The sequence below is a fragment of the Protopterus annectens genome, chromosome 14.part0, assembly GCF_019279795.1.
Source record: "Protopterus annectens isolate FY-2018-M chromosome 14.part0, PAN1.0, whole genome shotgun sequence".
NCBI classification, from domain to species: Eukaryota; Metazoa; Chordata; order Ceratodontiformes; family Protopteridae; genus Protopterus; species Protopterus annectens.
This window is the reverse complement of record NC_056748.1, coordinates 850,773,613-850,793,085: the sequence shown is the minus strand read 5'-3', so window position 1 is coordinate 850,793,085 and position 19,473 is coordinate 850,773,613. Positions and strand designations below refer to the sequence as shown.

General features: G+C 38.3%; 1 protein-coding gene across 3 annotated transcripts in view; it reads left to right on the top strand.

The window, feature by feature from the left end:
- LOC122789293 (2-hydroxyacylsphingosine 1-beta-galactosyltransferase-like) overlaps positions 1-19,473 on the top strand; it is a 381,755-nt gene that overhangs the window by 105,384 nt on the left and 256,898 nt on the right. For all 3 annotated transcript variants that reach the window (XM_044056606.1, XM_044056608.1, XM_044056607.1), the window contains one exon: positions 5,462-6,288. In XM_044056606.1, the coding sequence (XP_043912541.1) occupies positions 5,462-6,288 (827 nt within the window). The remainder of the gene's footprint in view (positions 1-5,461; positions 6,289-19,473) is intronic.

The following is a 19,473-nucleotide window of genomic DNA, read 5'->3' as shown; positions in this document are numbered from 1 at the left end:
TGTAGTTCTAGTTTGATTATGTCAAAGTTTCTTTTGTTTCTAATGGTCCGTGTTGGTGGTTAAGAGTTGGTGTGGGATTTGAGTTTTAGTAGGAAGGTGGGCTGGTGGTCTCTGAGGTTATTTGGTAGGACACCTGCATGATGGGGGGGTATTGGCATTGTTTATTAGGGTCCAGTCTATGAGGCTTTCTTTGTTTTTATTATTGCCTAGCCTTGTACTGGTTTTAATGATTTGGGAGAAGTTGTACAAATTTATGGAGTTGGTGGGTGCGGAGCTTGAGCATGTATGCCAGTCTATGTTAAAGTCCCCTAGGATAATTGTTTCTTGGGGTTGGTTTTGATTTGTCTAGTGTAGAAGGGCTTCTAGGGTAGAGATGTTATTACCTGGTGGAATGTATCCTGTTATAATGTTTATAGATTTTTTGTCTGTTAGTTCAAGTTTTGCTAGTAGTAGTTCTGAAGGCATTTGGGGGGAGTATTGAAGGGTCAATACTAGTAACCTTTAGGTTGTTTTTATAAAGTAATGCTACCCCGCCCCCATTTTTGGAAACTCTATCACTACATAGTACATTATAGCCTGGGGGAAGGAATTCGCTGTTGGGAGTAGTGGGTTTTAACCAGGCTTCGGTTAGGGATAGTAGGTTTGGGGAGTAGGTGTCTATTAGAGTGTGCAGTAAATGTATTTTATTGCTAATGCTATGTATATTTAAGTTAATGAAGAGTAGGCTATTCTTTGGTCTGTCGATTAAGGTTGAGTTGTTAGATGTAGGTGGGGAGGAGTGGGAGTGAGTGCAGGGGTTGGGCCTGGATTAGGATGTATGTCACCTGCTAGTCTTAGCTGTTGACTGATATGGTAGAGAAGTTTTGATAGTTTTTAAAGAATGTGTATGTACTTGTTGTGGAAAGTGATTTTGTGGTTGTTTTGATAAGTGTTTTGGATGCTACAAGTATTGGGTAGTTATGGTGGTTTCTTGAGGGTGTATGTAGGCTATAGTGTTGTGGGTGAAGTAGGTGGATGTATGTTCTGATGGGGTGGTGATGGTGTAGGGGGAAGAGTAATCTGATAAGATGTGTGGTGATAGGTTAGAGCTGGTAATGTAAGGATGATGGTGTTGATTGCATACATGCTGAGTGGTTGTAGTGCAATGTGAGTGGGGATTTGTGTATATCTATATATATATATATATATATATATATATATATATATATATGTATATAATATATATATATATATATCTATATCTATATATATATATATATATATATATATATATATATATATATATATATATATATATATATATATATTAATGCATACACACATCTATGTATATCATCCTACCTTATTAAATCAGACCATAAATTACTGAACTTTTCCTTAAAACTGGTTCCACTTCCTCTATAAATAACTCTACATTTAGGGACTTCTCAGAAGCAAACCTTCTTTGGGTACTTGATGACCTAAACAAATTCCACTGTAATCTTCTGATGGGTTGCATTTGCTAAAGTTGCTGGATATGTCATAGACTTCTACTCTCACTTACGTAGCTGTATTGGTAAGGTATTCTCTATCCACACAAAATATAGTAAGCAATTTAAAAACAAACCTATATGGTGGAATATTCCAATAAATTAATTATATGAGAAGTAAATTACTTATAAGAGGTTTTACTCTATCTACTGCAAGAGCACTCTTAAGCAAACTAGTAAAGGGAAGCATTAAGAAATTCAAAGCATAGTATGACCAAAAATAACTACATATTTTTCTGTTAACTTGTGTTAGGAAGTTAAGAAGGAATGCCTATCAATGTTCAGAGTTTGTCCACAATAATACTATGCACACTGACCCAAAGGAAATAGCCAGTGTACAAGCTGACAAATTTAGTGTCAGTTTTAGTCCATCTACAGTTACAGCTATTCCACAGATTCCTCCCGTTTAATTGGTATGGAGCAGGTTCTTTAAGTCCACTCAAAAGCTCAGAACACCCTCCCCATATCCATGACGATATAGCAGGTTGTGTGGTTATGAATGTGAAATATGACTGATGTAAATCCCCCTGCTTTAATCCCTTGAAGCATTTCCATTCGTTACCTTACTGAAGCCTGGAAAAACAGCCATTACACAAAGGTGAGTCAACCATTGACCCTGGTAACTGTAGACCCATTAGTTGCACTTGCTTTGTATGCAAAGCTGTGGAGTATATTATCTTGGACATCTAGATGTTGGAAAATTTCTTAACATCTGGACCCTCACTCATTTCGCTTCGTCAAAAGCAGGTCTTGCCTTGTTAACCTCATTAATTTCTTTGAAAAAGCAACCGAAGCAGTAGATAGCAGTTATGCAGTACATACAGCATATCTGAACCTGGCCAAGGTCTTTGAAATTATTTCCCACTCAGGCATTTTTGACAGACTTGTAAATCCGAATATAAATCATTATGTTATGCAGTGGATAGCTAACCGGCTGACCGATGGAATCTATGTCTTTAGAGTTGTAGATACCACTTCTTGTAGCAAAAGAAGTTACTGGGCATACAGCATGGCTTATTCTAGGGTCCTGTACTGTTTGGCATTTATTTCTCAGACCTTCAGGCCAATTCTCATGGCCAATGGTTATCTAAGTTTGCAGACAAGTGTATTGCCATTTTATGTTCCACTGACTCACAATTGCTGCAGCATATATTAGACCATTTAGCAACTGGTACAAGGCCAATAGTCTTAAGTTTAAATGTAGCATAGTTTTGGTAAGCAAAACATTTCCACTTACCATATAGGTGACACACTCCTCTGGACATCATCATAAGGGATCTAGACAGTCTTGTCGATTCTTTATCGTTTGACCATGTCTCCACAGTAGTTCAGAAATCCTTTTGTCTGGCTGCTGCACAGTCCATTGCAGGAACTAGAAATTTTTTTTTTTTTTTTGCTTTTGTATCATGTGACAGTAGTGTTTGACTATTTCAATTAACTGTTATGTATTTGCTTACCAAATAAGATGACTTTGGCTGAATCCTTACAATTTTCAGCTGCTATTATTAAACAGGTTAGTCAGCTGTCTGCACTTATATTCTTATGTTTGTGTGCTTTTTTTATATTCTTGGTGGGGATTTGTATAAAGGAATGCTCAACAAATGTACTGTAGTAATATTGTTGTGTGTTTCTTCTTTTTTGACTTGGGATAATTCCATTTCCCCTTGTGCAGTTTCTGCCCTAGAACTGCAATGCCTGGGTAGGTTTTGACATTCACTATATGTCATTACTGGAATTATTTCTTTGGAAATGAGCAGAAGCTGTATAAAGCTTTATAAAAAAAGCTTAAAGTACCTGTATTTTATCCTTGGTTACTGGTAGATTTGTTCTCTTACAAATACACCCCAGTGATCGGAGGTCTGATTTTTTTGAAGGTGGGGACAAATACAAAATTGAGAGGTATAGTGCTATTGTTTTGGTGCAACTACCTTTAGAGAGACATTGGAGGAAATAGTGTTTCCCTATTTACAGGTGCCTGTCTCGACCGAGTGTTGAAATGATTTTGCTCCATATGAGAGCGGGACAAAATTCCAAGGTCTGTGTCATCTAAGCATATGTAAACAAGATTGCTACTTCTAATCTAAGATGACCTAAACAAGAAAATAGTTGGGTCAGATGTGGGTGGAGGAGGGTGAGAGTCATGAAATACAATCAACTTTCTAAATAACTCTGAGAGCAAAGATGTCTGACTAGTGTCTGCAGATGATTGCAAACTGGGGATTGTTGTCAGGTCACCTTATGACACCGAGACCATCCAGTATGAACTCATCGTAGTAAACTCCTGCTGTACTAAACACGGTCTCAAGCTAAATTCTGAAAAGTGTGGGATCATCACTTTTGGTATCAACCCCTCCTCTCATACTGTCTACACAGCATACCTCTTACAAAATGAAAATGTAGCTAGGGACTTGGGGTTATGATGCCTCCTCTTTTGATAATCACGTAACAGCTTTTTTATAAAATCCTTTTATTTAGCCCTGATATTTGCTAAAGGAACATTCTCAAGGTCTAAAGAAGTAATCACTTCTTTATTCACAGCATTGATCTGGTCAGTTAGAGTACAGTGCCCCATTTGGGATGTATCGACTAAACGTATCAAATAATTAGAAGGACCTCAGAGATTCCTAACCAAAAAATCAAGCACCTAAAGTCCTTGAGCCATCACGAAAGGCTGGAAGCCCCATCCCTTTATTCAGTATTTTATAGATTTTTGTCTCGCTTACTCTGCTGTTAGAGACCTGGTTGTCCTTGACCTCCTGTTTCTCCTCAAGTCCAATATCTCTACCAATGCTAAAACCAGGGACCTAAAGCTTCACTAGCAAGATAAAACATGATGGAGGGATAGAATTGTAACCCTGCACTGCGTAGGCCTCTGGAGTAAACATCCCCTGTATGGTAAGAAGTATGACTCGCTATCTTCTTTAAACATAAACTAGATGATTGGATGGATATCCAAAAAATTTATTTTAGGATTGAACAGTATGATGATTCTAAAGAAAAATGTTGCCTGAGGGAGGGTACCAGCAGAGCAAGAATGGTCTTGAGACCCAATGACAATGGAATATGTATAAATCTAAATGTATCCGTTCAAAAGTTTTATGCTGCCCTGTCATAGTTGGCCTGTCCTAAGGAAACATCAAATGTAGGGTTTAAATGCAGTATAGAGATGCTCAGTGGAGCAGAAACACATTCGAGAGACAGCAGCCGTAAGGGGAAAATGAAGCTACGTGGGTTGAGTCGCCATTTAATTTGAAGGGTAGGCACAGATGAGAGAAGGGACTGAAAGAGTGAAATGCAGACTAGATGCCAAGGCTGAAGGTATGGGAGTAAATCCTTAGGAACATAACAGTGGCGCAGTTTAGAGCTTGGAATCATCTTACATGAAGAACTCATAACAGTGCAGGAGGGAGTAGGCCTCAGTAGAATAGCATATTTCGTAGCATTTTCAGAAGTGTCCTTTCTCTGTTGCATGGATAATAACAGGGCACTTCACATCATGGGGTTCCAGAAGTGATTTAACAACTGCCGAATAAAAATATTTCATTAAGAAGCTAAAGTAAAATAACTATGCCTATCTTGTTCATTAGCTGAATTTAATCAAGACAATGTGGATTCTTGACCTTTTTTGATATTTTCTGGGGGAAAAACATCCCTGATGGTTTTCTCAGAGATGTGTTGATTTTGCTTTTTATATAACTTTGGATAGTATTTGTTTTCAAAACTTCAGTACTGAATACATTTTTTAAAGTTGTACATTTTTACCAATCACATTGTTTGAATAGTAGTACAAATTATATGAGTACATTCTAAATATTTTGGTAATGAATCCAAAGATGTTTGAATTACAGAATGCCATTGCTTTGCAGATTAAGAACTTTTCCCGTTTATTCTTTTTAAAATATTACACAGTGTCTAATCTTTTTTTTTTCCAGAAATGAAACTTCATTTTGTTTCAGTCTTTTTGCTGGCATCTTTTCTACTGGAACTTTCCACAGCTGGACGTATAGTCATTGTTCCTCCCATCATGTTTGACAGCCATCTATATGTCTTCATGAAGATTGCTGTAGCTCTAAATAATCAAGGGCATGAGGTGACGCTAGTCCTTTCAGAAGGGCGACAGATAGAGCAGTCTTCCCAGTTCCAGATTCAGCAGTACCATGGCATTTTTAATTCAAAAACTGCTGATGAGTTCCTTCAGGAGAAGATGAAGAACATATTTGCTGGCAAGTTGACATCTTTGGAGCTCTTCACCATCTTGGAGAAATATGTTGCAAACTGTGATCTTATGGTAGGTAATGCAGAACTCATTCAGCAGCTTAAGGCCCTGAATTTTGACTTGCTTCTGATTGATCCCAATGAGATGTGTGGTTATATTTTGGCACACATGCTTGGAGTGAAATATGCTGTTGTGTCAACAGGACTTTGGTTCCCCGCAGAGGTTGGTGCTCCTGCACCTGTTGCATATGTGCCTGAGTTTAATTCATTACAAACTGACCGGATGACATTTATGGGACGGACATGGAACACAGTGGTGTACATTATTAGCCGTATAGCCACTCATTTTGTAATCCTGCCCAAGTTTGAGGCCATCATTCGGAAGCATGCAGAGATACCACAGATGTCAATGATGGAAATAATCCATGAAACCAGTTTGTTTTTTCTGTGCAATGATTTTGCACTGGAATTTTCTAGGCCATTGCTTCCAAATGTGGTATTCGTTGGTGGAATTTTGACAGCACCAGCTAAGCCACTTCCTGAGGTAGGTAAAATAGCTGTTTTGTTTGTGTAAACTAAGCTCCAAAAACTTGCGATTTCTCATTGCTTGTTTAGCTGTTAATACTGGATGAATTGCATTCAGTGTGCTGGAGTTTTTTTCTAAAAGTTCTCTTGTAATTACACAGCCCTATATTTGTGTTTAATCTGTGGAAGCACATGATACGTAAAGCTCTGTTAATTTTCTATTGCTTGTAATGCTAAGAATCATGGTTTAGGAATTACTGAAACGCTGAGATTATACATATAGCAGTAGTTGGAGGGAAATGGAAAGCCTTTCTACTATGAGAGGAATCTTGAAGTGGTTACTTACAGCTTTGGTTCATTTATGACCACAAGCTAAGGTTTAACAGTTTATCAAGCAAATAAGGATTCAGTTGGAGTTAGTCTTGCTGCTTAAACAATTTGGAGAGACATGAAACTCTACAGATCTCTCTCAGTATTTATCCATTTGTTAACTGGTAGCTGGATTTAGCTTTAGTCTCTGCTGTGTTTATTCATTGGCTTGGAGTTTACCCACTGTAAGCTGCCGCCCCACACATTGCTATTTGTCATCTTGCTGAAGTACTGAAAAAAACTTTCATACAAGCAAATCCCAAAATTCGGTCAAGATGCTCAGATCCTTATCTTCCTATTAACATGGGTCCTGACCTAGCTGCAACACTTCAACAGCACTGTATCTAGGTGATGGCACTATTTTCAGAAACCAGGTAAAGGCCTCCTTACTGAAGGAACAGTTGTTAACTTGGTGGGAAAAAAAAACTTTGATTCATTTGATCACTCACTCACTAGATGCTGCAACAATTTTAGGCTTTGTTTCTCATCAAACACAATTCTATTGCTTGAGAATTACCTACACATCATAACTTTTGGGTACTGTTCTCAAACTTTCTTTTGTTTTATTTTTTTGTTTTGTTTTGTTTTGTTTTCAGTTTTCCAATCTGGTAATCAACAAGCCTCATTCCTTGATCCCATACTTTTCTTTATATTCATCAGCATCCTTCAAGTTAACCACTTTCAAATCAACATGGTTATTTATGTAAATGAGTTTATAAATACTTCACCATCATGGTTATTCCACAATAAACTAATCATTTAAGTCCACTGAAATCAAATCAGTTATCTTAAAAGCCATTCACCATCTTTTCTTTTTTCTCCACTCTCAACATATCCACCACTTTAGGTAAGTTCTTCACATAGGTTAACTCCTACAAATATCATGGCATTCTACGTCACCCTCATAGGGTTATAGGTTGGTACTAGGCTATCAGCCCTAGGGCCTATACAAGCCTAGCCATAACAATTCCCTGGCTATTTCTTCCCACATTATTTACTTTCCTGGACCCCTGTCTAGCAGGGCGACTGACATGATCCCTGGGGTGAATTTCCTTTCTCCCATCCAATCGTCAAGGTTCCTCTTGAAGAGGTCCAAAGAGGCACTCTGCTTGACATGTATGGGCAATCTATTCCAGAGTCTGGGGAGTCTCTGGGTCAGGAACCTATCCCTCCAGTATGTTTTGTTTATTGTGATGACAAGGTTTAGATCCCTGGAGCATGTAGCTCTGAGGGATTGGGATTTCTTTAAGTGTAGCATGTCCAACAGCTCTGGGTTTGACATGGCCTTGTATGTTAAGCAGATATCGCCTCTGAGTAGACGATATGCGACAGAGTATAGCTGGAGTTTTTTAAGGCGGTCAGCGTAGGGCATCTGCTTTAGGCCTGTGATTCTTTTAGTGAGGTATTTCTGAGGCCTTTCCAGTTGTTGCAGATGTCTTGAGAGGTACATACCAAATGGGGGGTTGTATTCTATAATGGGTCTAATAAGGGATGAGTACAGTGGGACAATGACCTCCTTTTTTCTGGATGAAAAGCCCTTTGTGATGAGGTGTGCCACATAGAAGGATTTCCTGACTGTTGTGGCGATGTGGTTATCGAAGGTGAGACCACTGTCCACCTGTGTCCCTAAGTCTCTTATCACACTTTCTGTGTTTAGTGTACAGCCACCTATATGGTAATTCATGGATGCATGTTTTTTCCCAAAGGGGATAATAATACATTTCTTGGCATTGAGCTTGAGCCTCCTTTAAATTTCCATTATTTATGATAACCTAATGTTCGCAATCAGTTCAGACTTGCATGTTGGTTGAACAGCCTTCGTACCCCTTAAAGTAAGAGCGCCATAATTTAAAAAAGAATGAAAAGGGCATGTCTGTTCCCCAGTCTCCTTAGGCAGCTCCTAAAATGCCAATAAAATGTAAATAAAGATCAATAAAATTTGTCAGTATTCCAGATAGCAAGACCATTCTCAAAATGATCGCGTCTCTGTAAACACCCTCCCTTTTACTTAAAGGTGTCCTTCCATATCACTGTTACAGTATTCATAACCTTTAGTATCTCCTGCCAAGGATAGCCCAACATTCGACCAGTATACCAAAGCCTTTACACCTTCCCAGCATTTGTACATCAGACATATGCTCCGTGTGTAAATGTAGGTCATAAAGGTGGCATACATACCCAGAACTACTTTGCCACCAGTCTGAACTTCACAGTTCTGTATCAGTCTGAACACCCTTCACTGAGCTGATTTTCTTTCGAGCTGTTTACAGATAAGTGCCCCATTGGGATTCCTTTTTTTTTCTTCCCTTATGTATGTCATCCAAGAAAGGAAAATGTCAGTGTGGGAGAAAGGTTCCTCATAAAGACCATCATGAGAATTGTGTGCTCTGCCTAGGTGCTTCACACAATCATACTCAGTTTGCTGTTTGCCAGGCTTTTGTTCCCAGAATGCTTCATAGCTATCTGTCCTTTCTGTGTGCATATCTTGAGAACCAAACTCTCAGACTTATGGTGCATCATACCATGGCCAAATCTGCCTGTCCTATTGTACGGCCATCTCTTCATCTGATTTTGCTGCTGTCTAGCCTCCACTGGGCATCTCTCTTGAGGTGAGTGAAGACTCCAAAAAACATCCAGTGCAGGCACTGGTTTCCCCTGCCACAGCCCTATTGGAGGGCCAGCATGGAATCAACTTCTCTCATATCTTCTGAGGTAATGCAAGCATCTGCAGTGGACATTGAGGGGAAACCATGGCTAACCATTTATTTTGGTCCTAGAGGGATTTCCCCAGATTCTGGTGAAGGAAGAAGTACCTGGTACCCTTATTGAACCTAGGCATGGCTCTGATCCTCCTAGGTTGGTTAAAGCAGATGTCCCTCTGAGGAAAATACAGAAAACCAAGCACATTCCTTCAGCTGCAAAGGATCCTCAGAAGGAGTGGCAGGATTTTACTCTGGGCTGGTTCAGTGACCTGATGGCTTTAAGATCACCTCATGGGGTGTCTGATCCTGCTTCTCCTTTGTCCTCCTCACCAGCTAAAATGACTACAGAGTCTGATTCTTCAGATGAGGAGCTGGATTCAGGGTGTGAGTCATTGGCCTCCTCCTCACAAATGACCTCTCCTTTAGACTGTGAGTGGGTTCCTAGAGTCCTGACTCTCCCTTTGAGGAGTTATCCTTTGGGGAGGCAGTAATTCACATGACTGAGTATTTTAAGTTGGACTGTTCACAACTCTTGTATTCAAAAGAGGTGGTATGAACTGTTGCGGATGGAATCTCCTAAACCTTCCGCTGTTCCTCCAGTGTTGGATACCTTTGCAGCTGCTTCTTTGGTTCCCGAGTCCTAAACTTCAGCTCCTAAGACGCTTGACCATTTTTATAAGGTGCCTGAGGCTTTCAAGTACTTCTACAAGTGTCCTCCATCAGATCTTGCTGTAGTCTCTCTCTCTCTATCTGTTTCTGCTGACAAACCATCCAGGATTTTGCTCTCTTCCAAGCTGTTTTGATAAAGACAGTAAGGCTATGGGGAAGATGGGGAAACAAGTGTACACTTCTGCCTCTCTGCCCTTCACGGCCATGAATTATCAAATCCATATGACAAGGAATGCTCTGCCCCTTTTGTCATAGCATGGTGAGTGTGTGTCTGCCCTTCCTGACTCTGACAGAAAGACTGATGCCCTCTTTTTGTTATGTTCCACTTCCCAGGTGAACTATCACTCCATCAAATGTAGTTATCCTGTATGTTCTAGAGCTGCTGCTTTTGGTTTAGTTATGAAAAAGTACTCTTGGCTTCATCTGATTACATTAAGGCCAAGCCTCTTGATTCTTCTTTGGACAATTAGAAGCTCTTTGGTACAGCTGCTGCTGACTTAAGACTCTCTAGGACAAAAACAAAGTGATGCAGGATCTTAAACAAATCTTAGTTTCACTGAAATTTGAGTATAGGAGAAACAATCTGTCAAAGTCTGCCTTTGTGTGTAGACAGCTTTGTCAACCTTCCAAAGGGAAGAGGGTTCCTAAGAGTATTTTTGCTGATAACTCCACCCAGACTTCTAAGACTCAGAAGCCCCCTTTTCAGGACAAGTCTGCCTCTATGTGCCATTATTTCTCCCGTTCCCCTCATCCAGATTCCCCTGTCCCTCAGACTGCCCTATCCCTCCTTGTCTGTCAGCAGGTAACATCAGACTCTTAGGTTCTGTCCATTATCTGTTGGTTATTTGATAGTGTGGAAGTCCATCCTCTGACTACCTCTTCCAGACCAACTTCCTCATTTCTCTGGAATTCTGCAGGATTTGGCACCATTCAACCAATTCCAATATCCCAAAGAGGAACAGGGCTTTACTCCAGAATGTTTCTGGTTCCCAGAAAAGAGGAAGCCTGAAGACTGGTCTTGGATCATACCTTTCTAAAGATTCCCTCCTTTCAGATGGTTTCCCTTCAGACCCTGTTTCCATCTTACTTCCATAAGCTTTTCTGGTCTCCCTAGACCTAAAAGATGCCTATCTTCGCATTCTTATTCACCCTGCCTTCAGGAAGTTTCTACATTTCTCTGTTTCTTCCTCTCATTTTGTTCTCTGCTTTGTCCTTTGGTATTTCTATGGCCCCAAGGGTGTTCACCAAATATCAGTCCCTGTCACAGGACTTTGCAGGCTTCAGGACTTCTAGATATTCCCTTATCTGGATGCCCTGCTTCTTTCAGGCTGCTTCTCAATCCAGGCTTTTGATGGATCTGAACTTCACCATGCTACTCGTGTGCAGTGTCTGATTCACCATCAAACTGTAGAATTCCAGTCTGATACTCTCTCTGGAACGCATTTTTCTGGGTTGCAGAATTGAAACCATTCCAGTTTTGGCCTGTCTTCCTTTCCTGTAAGATTCTGTCTCTGACAAGCTAATTCCAGCCCCTGTGGCTCCTTTCTCTCATTTATGCAAGGGATTTTTAGAATTCTGAGATTTATCACATCTACTGTTCCCATGCCCTCCTCTGACCAGCTTCACATGAGGAAACTTCAGTGGTTCCTAAAGACTATTTGACTCGAGCATTGCCACCCTCTGGAGTTTCTAGTTCCCTTCCTTCTTTGTCTCAAACTTGATTTACACTGCTGGATTCAGCAGACCTACCCTCAATCCAGGATGGCCTTTTCAGACTCCTATCCTTACTCGGGAGCTGTTCATAAATGCTTCATATCTGGGATGAGGAGCCTCTTCAACAATCTAAAGGTTCAAGGTCTGTGGCTCCTTCATCAGAGGTTAGGCTACATCAACATAAAATAAATGATGGTGCTCATTCTTGCTCTTTAGGCCTTCCATTCTCTTAGGTTTCCAGGCCCTTTAAAGATTTTACAGACAACACCACAATCATGTGGTACATCAGCAAACAGGGATGCACAAGGTATTGTCCTTTCTGCCAATTAGCCCTTCAGGGCTGGGATTTGGCTGCCCTCCATAAGGTAACCCTTAAGATGGTCTACATCCCTTTAGAACACAACTTATGGAAGACGCATTGAGCAGGTCCAGGACACAACCTCATAAATGGATCGTTGACAGAGATATGTTTTTGGACATGGTACATCTGTGCAGTATTCCTCAAGTGGATCTTTTTGCCCCCTCTCTGAATAGGCACTTCCTCGCTTCTGTTTCAGTCTCAAGTTCCCTGATCTGGAAGGTAGACACCATGTCTTTTCTTGGAAGGGGATGTTCCTATATGCTTACCCTTCTCTTTTTCTTCCCATGGTCCTGCAAAAGATTAGGAAGACACCCAGAGAATCTTGCTGGTGACTCCCTTTTGACAGAGTTTAAAATAATGTGTGGTCAAAGGCCCAATACTGCTCTTATAAACTTAGAAAACTGATGGAATAATAGGATTTCTGTTATCTTGCATGTTCTTTGTTTTTTCCTCAATTGTTTTTATTGAAAATTTGAACAAGAAAACATTAATATATGATAATGGAAATATTATAAAACAAGTGTACATATCTAAAGGAACAATAATAAACAACTAAAACAATGGTGCCTATTATAAAAGAAATCTTTTTAAACAGAAAAGGAAATGTTATAAGAGTAGTTGTTAGTTAATAAAGTCTATTTATCCTGCACTTCTTTGAATTCCAACCATATATTATATGAAGAGGTGATTCTAGATGTTTTAGTCTTGATCGTGATAAGTTCAAGATAACAAACTTCAGTTACCAAGTGTACAAATTGCTTCATAGTAGGAGTAGTCTGATTCTATCACTTTTGGCGATGACTTTTCTTGCCAATGTTAAAATACTCCATAAAAGATGGTATTTTATTTTTGTGACACAAGTGAGAATAGATGTATTAAATATAATAAATTCGATCAGCATAAATTTATTATTAAAAACTGACTGTAAGAGAGTTCATATTATCCCAATATGTTTTAAGTTTTATACAGTCGTAAATATATATGCTGCCAGTCAGCTTTAACATTTAGTTTACATCTCCAGCATCCTATATCATTATTAAACATCAATTCAACTTTGTGTGGTGTGATAAAAGTTCTCTGTAAGACCTTCCAAGCGAATATCCTCCACCTTAGTGATGAAGTAGTTTGTTTTGAAGGTTGGAGTATTAGGTTTATCGTCTTCACTTGGGGAATTAATATTAACAAGTCTAAAATAATCCCAATAGTTTCCTCTATGACAAACTGTTGATTTCTTAAGTACCTTATATATTTTAGATAGAAGTCCCTTTCCAGTTATATTCTGGTGCATTAGAAAAACAAGTAAATCAATGAATGTGGGGAATTTCCAGTTATATTCTGGTGCATTAGAAAATCGAGTAAATCAGTGAATGTGGGGAAAGAATTTCTAACTATTGGTTGCATTACATTTGTCTTATGTTCAACCAGTTGTCTACAATTTTGAATTTCTAACCACATGGTCAACCTTCTGTAATTTCCCATTGTCTAATAATTGATGCTAGTATAACAGGTTTTTGTCTTTATATTTAGGGTTCCTGAAAATGAAAATTTTAAGGGAGGTTATTATCATATTAATATACCAAGAGTTAACTGGTTTGTTTTTGCTTTCTATAAAATAGTCGTTTACTAACAAATGAAATTTGTTAGTAGTTATTTTAGTATGAGATGATTTTGTTAAATTATTGTATTTACACCAAGTACCTCCCTGAATATTTTTCCATTTGGCATTATAATTGTTATTTAATCAAGAAATTATTGTCTTAACAATTGAGGATAAGGAATATAATTCTAAATCTGGAAGACCAAGACTACCCAATGTCCAGTCTCTAATGTGATGGTTTAAAACCAGTCTAGGCTTATTAGGAAACCATAAAATTTTCAGAAACAAAGAATTACACTATTTTATATTTTTTTAGAAGTATAAGGGATAAAGATTTATTATATATATAGAATTTTAGGAAAGATAATCATTATAATTATGGAGAGTCTCTCTTCTCTAGTGAAAAAGAAATTTCCATTTATTAAGAGTTTGTTTTATGGAATTTAAATTATTATAATTAAGGGTTGTTATATCTTTAATATTATTATACAAGATTATCCCCAAGTAAGTGACTTTACTATCTTTCACAATGTATTTGTGTAATTTGGTTTATTTTAATAATATAATTAACAGATGGTATTTAGTCTTATTCTCATTAAAATTGGGTCCTGAGTTCTGCAATATTTCTATTGCTTGGAATACTGCAGTAAGGGAAGAAATGCATTCAGTCAAAGTTAATAGGATGTCATCTGCAAATAATTGTATTTTGGGGATTAAATCCTTCTTTATTAGTATGCCTTTGATGTTTTTATTTGATCTCATATAATTTGCAAAAGGTTCCACAACTAGAGCAAAAAGCAATGAGGACAAGGGACAATCCTGTTTAGTACCTTCAGTATCATGACTGACTGGGAAGTATGTGAGCCCAGTCTTAATGTATGCATAGGAGTTTACATAGAGAAGTTTGATTAATTGTAAGAAATTGTTTGAAAAATTACATTCTATGCATGCATTTTTTGAAGGATAGGAAGTCTGAAACTCAAACATGTATAATTGTTTAGTGATTTCAGTCATCAGTGATTTGCCAGGAAAAACATAAATTTTATGAGGAACATATCAAAAAATAAGAGGCAAAAATCTGGATGTTCTCTGATAATCTGGACAGTTGAGAGTTTGTGAATCTGGATTTTTTTGGAGCTGGATTTTTGTAAGTATCCAGTTTCTCAATTTTATTAACATACCTCAATGGCTGTTGAAATTCTAAAGTGGAAAGTAAAAACTATTGGCTGCTGTCAGGGTTAAGAGGAAAGAAAAGTAATCCGAATTCTAGTGTTGGGAGGATGAGGTGTTTGGGGGGGGGTCTCTTATGCTGTCTAAGTGGTCTCATCTAATTGTGTACTTGTAGGTAGACTGTTTTCTACCTAACGGTTCTAAACTTTTGCAGATTTTAGTGCTTTTCAGAACTATGTTGTAACTCCTAGGAGTTTTTCTTTTTCTTTTTTTTCCCGCCAGGTATAGGCACATTAAACAAGTTAGTAACAGTTCTGCTGCTTGATTTATGTTGTTGGGAAATTTATTTCTATACTTGAGTTAAGGATCCGATATCAAAGTGTGCTATGTGTTTTGCACTTTGCTTGCACAGGTCTCTTGTCTCATGGGGTACTATAAGGTCAGTTTGTTGCCTCTAGCTACATAAGCTTAAATGGGAACACATGTCTTGTATAGGCATTAATAGGTTAAAACAGATGTGTTGCGGAGTTTCTGTTTCTGTTTGTAAGGGCATTCTGCTACTCTAAATTGTCTAATACCAACCGGGATTGTTTTTTTTCAGACTTTGGTATTGATCTGATTAGTTTTGCTAGGAGGGCACTTTGTACATCTTATAAGACCATGCTGAAATTGAGTGAATGGTCACTGAGGAGCATGAATAAGGTAAGATAGCATTTGCTATAGCGAACAGGAAGGTTAATATTTGCTGCTAATGTCTCGCTGACTGGCCAATTATTTGTATCAGGTTATTTATTGAGAGAATTGCTCTTAGTGGCTTACTGGAGATTCCCATACAGTTACCCTTGAGGAATTTCTTACCACAAGTAATTTGGTAGGAAATAGATTGCTCCTATTACACTCTATTACACAAATTAATCTCCAAGCTGACAATCCATCCCAACTCTGATCCCATTAATAACTCTCAGTGCCTACAATCTTCTCCATGTCCCACTTCAACTAACTCCACTCAGTCATTCATGCACTCACATTCCTACCCCCCCTTCCAAAAACCTCAAACTCCCTCCTACTCTTAACAAATTTCAGTCTCCGTAGTGTCATAAGAAAAAACAGTGAATTCCATGTTGCACTAGCCACCTATTCACCAGATATAGCTGTTATAACAGAAACCTGGTTAAAGCTGCACATAATGACCATGAAATTGTCCCACCTGGCTATAACATCATTAGACAGGACAGATTAAGCAAAAGAGGTGGTGGTGTCGTAGTTATGTTTAAAGATAGCCTCAAAGTTTTACATCTTAACTGTACCCCTCCTGACCTACCCAACTCTGAAATGCTAACCACTCACCTAGAGATCAATCCTAACAAAGCATTAATTATCATAGCCACCTCCCTCCCTCCTGGCAATAACCTTCCCATCATAAAAATTTACTTTCGTGGGCATCTAACAAATTCCACCAAGACACCATTGTGCTTGGTGACTTTAACCTGGATTGCCACACCTGCTCATCCAACAAAACCATCAACTTTCTAAATCTCTCTAACTTCACCAAAACCATGCTCTGTCCAACTTGTACAGACAAACACTCCAAGACACAGTCAACATTAGACTGAATCTTAACTAACAAATCTAACCTAAATTATTTAGCCGGTTGCCTACCAGACACCCTCAGCGACCACTCTCCAACCTTCCTATACAGGAAATGTGTGCTTACCCAAGGCAACATCTCTTATAAATACATCTTTAGCAAGACAAATTTCTCCCCCAGTACATTTAACCAGCTAATCCATCAATGTGACTGGAATCCACTTAAACACTTACAATTAGACTTAGTAGTTCAGTACTTCAACAACACTTTCCTTAAAATCCAAAAGAAACAGCTGGACTCAGAAAAGGCTTCAGGTTCCAGTGTAAAAGTTGTTTAATGTTGTTGTTGCGTCTTTCGGCTTTTTCCAGTTAGGGGTCGCCACAGCGGAACTCCAGTCCGCTAATGATTGGCAGTTGATTTTTACGTGCCGAGTTGCCGGCCCTGACGCACAACCTTCAACTAAGGTGTGCCCATTCACGCATTTCTCCACACAGAAGATGGTGTAGCTGAGAATCGAACGGGGCAACGTCTTGCTGTGAAGCGACAACACTACCACAGCACCACCACCGCGGACTTAAAACATGATAAAACACAAGTGCTTTTCTAGGTCTATCCAACTTCAGATATCTTTTCAATTTTGATAAAACAACCCCTTTTCTTATGTACCCACAGTACAAATCACATGACATAATTAAAACATTTAAAGCAACCAATACTACATTTATTTATTTATTTTTACATTTGTTAACCAGGTTAGTCTGTGTGGGTTCTTAGAAGCCCTTTTTCAGCAGAGACCCGAGGAGAAAAGCTCCCCAAAAAAGTTTAAGTAAACTAATAGAACAAAGATAAACACAGATCACATTTTAAGTATGCATACTTCTGAAGTAATTACATAACATTCAATAAAGGAATATACAGAATGTATGGAAATATAATACAATACATATATGGAAATTTTCACGTAGTATGGCAAGAAACTTAGCAGAAGTATGGTAAGACCAAGGTCACTACATTGCTGAACCAAGGTACTAGGCATGAAGTAAGTAAATATACAGATAAAGTTGTGCGAACTTTGGAAGTTAATAAATAAATTAAAGAACAGTAATGGATTATGGGAACTGAGTGTAACATGAGCTAACTAGTATGGAATATGATGGAAAAAAATGTGTAGGTAGTAGTAAGAGAGAGAGCTAGAAGTAAAAAAAAAATTGACATTATGCAGAGAACTAACTTCTCAGTGAGGTAGGTATTCATCTTCACAAACATACTACATGAAAACAAACTACCTGAACAATGGCCTTGATCTTAACTTGGATTTTATAGGAACATACTCATTTAACCCATGGCCAGAGTCAGCTCTCAGCCTCACTATCCACTTTGCCTCTAACTCTTCCATGGCATTGTGTAGATCTCCACCCCTGATATTTTCATGGGTCCTACCTATTGCAAGAAATTTAAAGTTGTGCCTCTGGTCAGTATTTATATGTTTCGCCAGAGCACTTACTTTATTATGCTTAATTATATGGCAAACATGTTCACGTAGTCTCTCTTTTAGCATCCTGTCTGCTTTCCCTACATAAAAATTACGGCAAACAACACATGGGCTAAGTAAACTATATGTTCACTCTCACATATTGCATGGACTTTAAAATTGTATATCCTTTTTTGATCTGGATGCTGAAACATGCTGGTATCTATATACTTACAAAAGGAACACCTACCGCATGGTTTAGTCCCTGGTGATTCACTTATGTTAACCTTTTTAGGATAGCATAGGTGTCTTTTCAAAGATTTATTATTCCTAAATAAAAACTTGGGTTCTACATCTATCAAGTCTCTTATATCCTTATCTGTTTTCAAAATATCCCAATGTTTTCTAACTATATTCATATATGTAAGTACATTATTGGAGTAGTAAAAGGTACCCTTAACTTGCCACTCATTCCTTTTATTTTTTCAATTCCCGTCCTCATTGCTGTACGTCTTAGAGAAGTGTGGTTTGGCTTGGGAGTGTCTTAACTTGGTTCATAGGTTAGTACTGAGCTAACTGCCCTTACGAGCCATTTTAAGCCTAGCCAGTTATCCCTTGTGAGACTGAAACCCTGCACCTTGTGTTTGTAAGGCAAACACCTTAACCATAAGGCCACCCTTACAACCCCAACTTCAGCCACATTAAATCTGATTGCCTGTTCTTAATATCCCCGTTCCATGAGTTCACTACTCACTGTGTCAACCTGTTTCTGGAAATCTTCTTTGTGACATTTAGTCTTGAGACCCTAAATACCTGATTTTTAAAAATATATGGTGGATGCATACTATCTTTCGAGAGCTAATGGTTCACATGACATGCTCTCCTGTATTTAGTAAAAATGTTTCCTTGTTCATCCTTTTCTATGCTCACATCCAAGAAATTAATCTTTTCAGCAGAATGAGTATATGTAAATCGTAGAAACGATGTACTACTGCTGATGTATTCTACAAAAGCTTTCAACTCATAAACTGACCCTCTCCAAAGAATAAAAAGGTCACCCACAAACCTCCTGAAAAAAATAAATATCATGATAAATAAATATCATCATGACAAGGGCCTTGAAGTGTAAATTCAGTCTCCCAAACAGTCATTACTGTATTGGCATAGCTGTTAGCACAAGAAGTGCCCATAGCTACGCCACAGCATTGCCAATAGAAGTCCTCTCCAAACAAGAAGACATTATTCTCTAAGACTATCCTGAGCAGTTCACAAGTCTGTGTCACTTTTATTTCATCAATCTGTAACATTTCTCTTAGGTTTCAACAGTATAAATAAATTTCCATCTCACTGGGAAATTACTGTAAAAAGAGACACAACATCAAGTGTCAAAACACTTTCTACCCTTTCTTCATTCACTATACTGCTGTATAAATGTCTTAAAAATGTTCAGTGTCTCTTAATATGTGACTTATTGTATTCAATTTTGGCCTTAAAAACTTCTCAATGTGTATAGATATTGGTTCCGTACACCAGTTCCTACCGGAAACTATTGGTCGCATCGGAG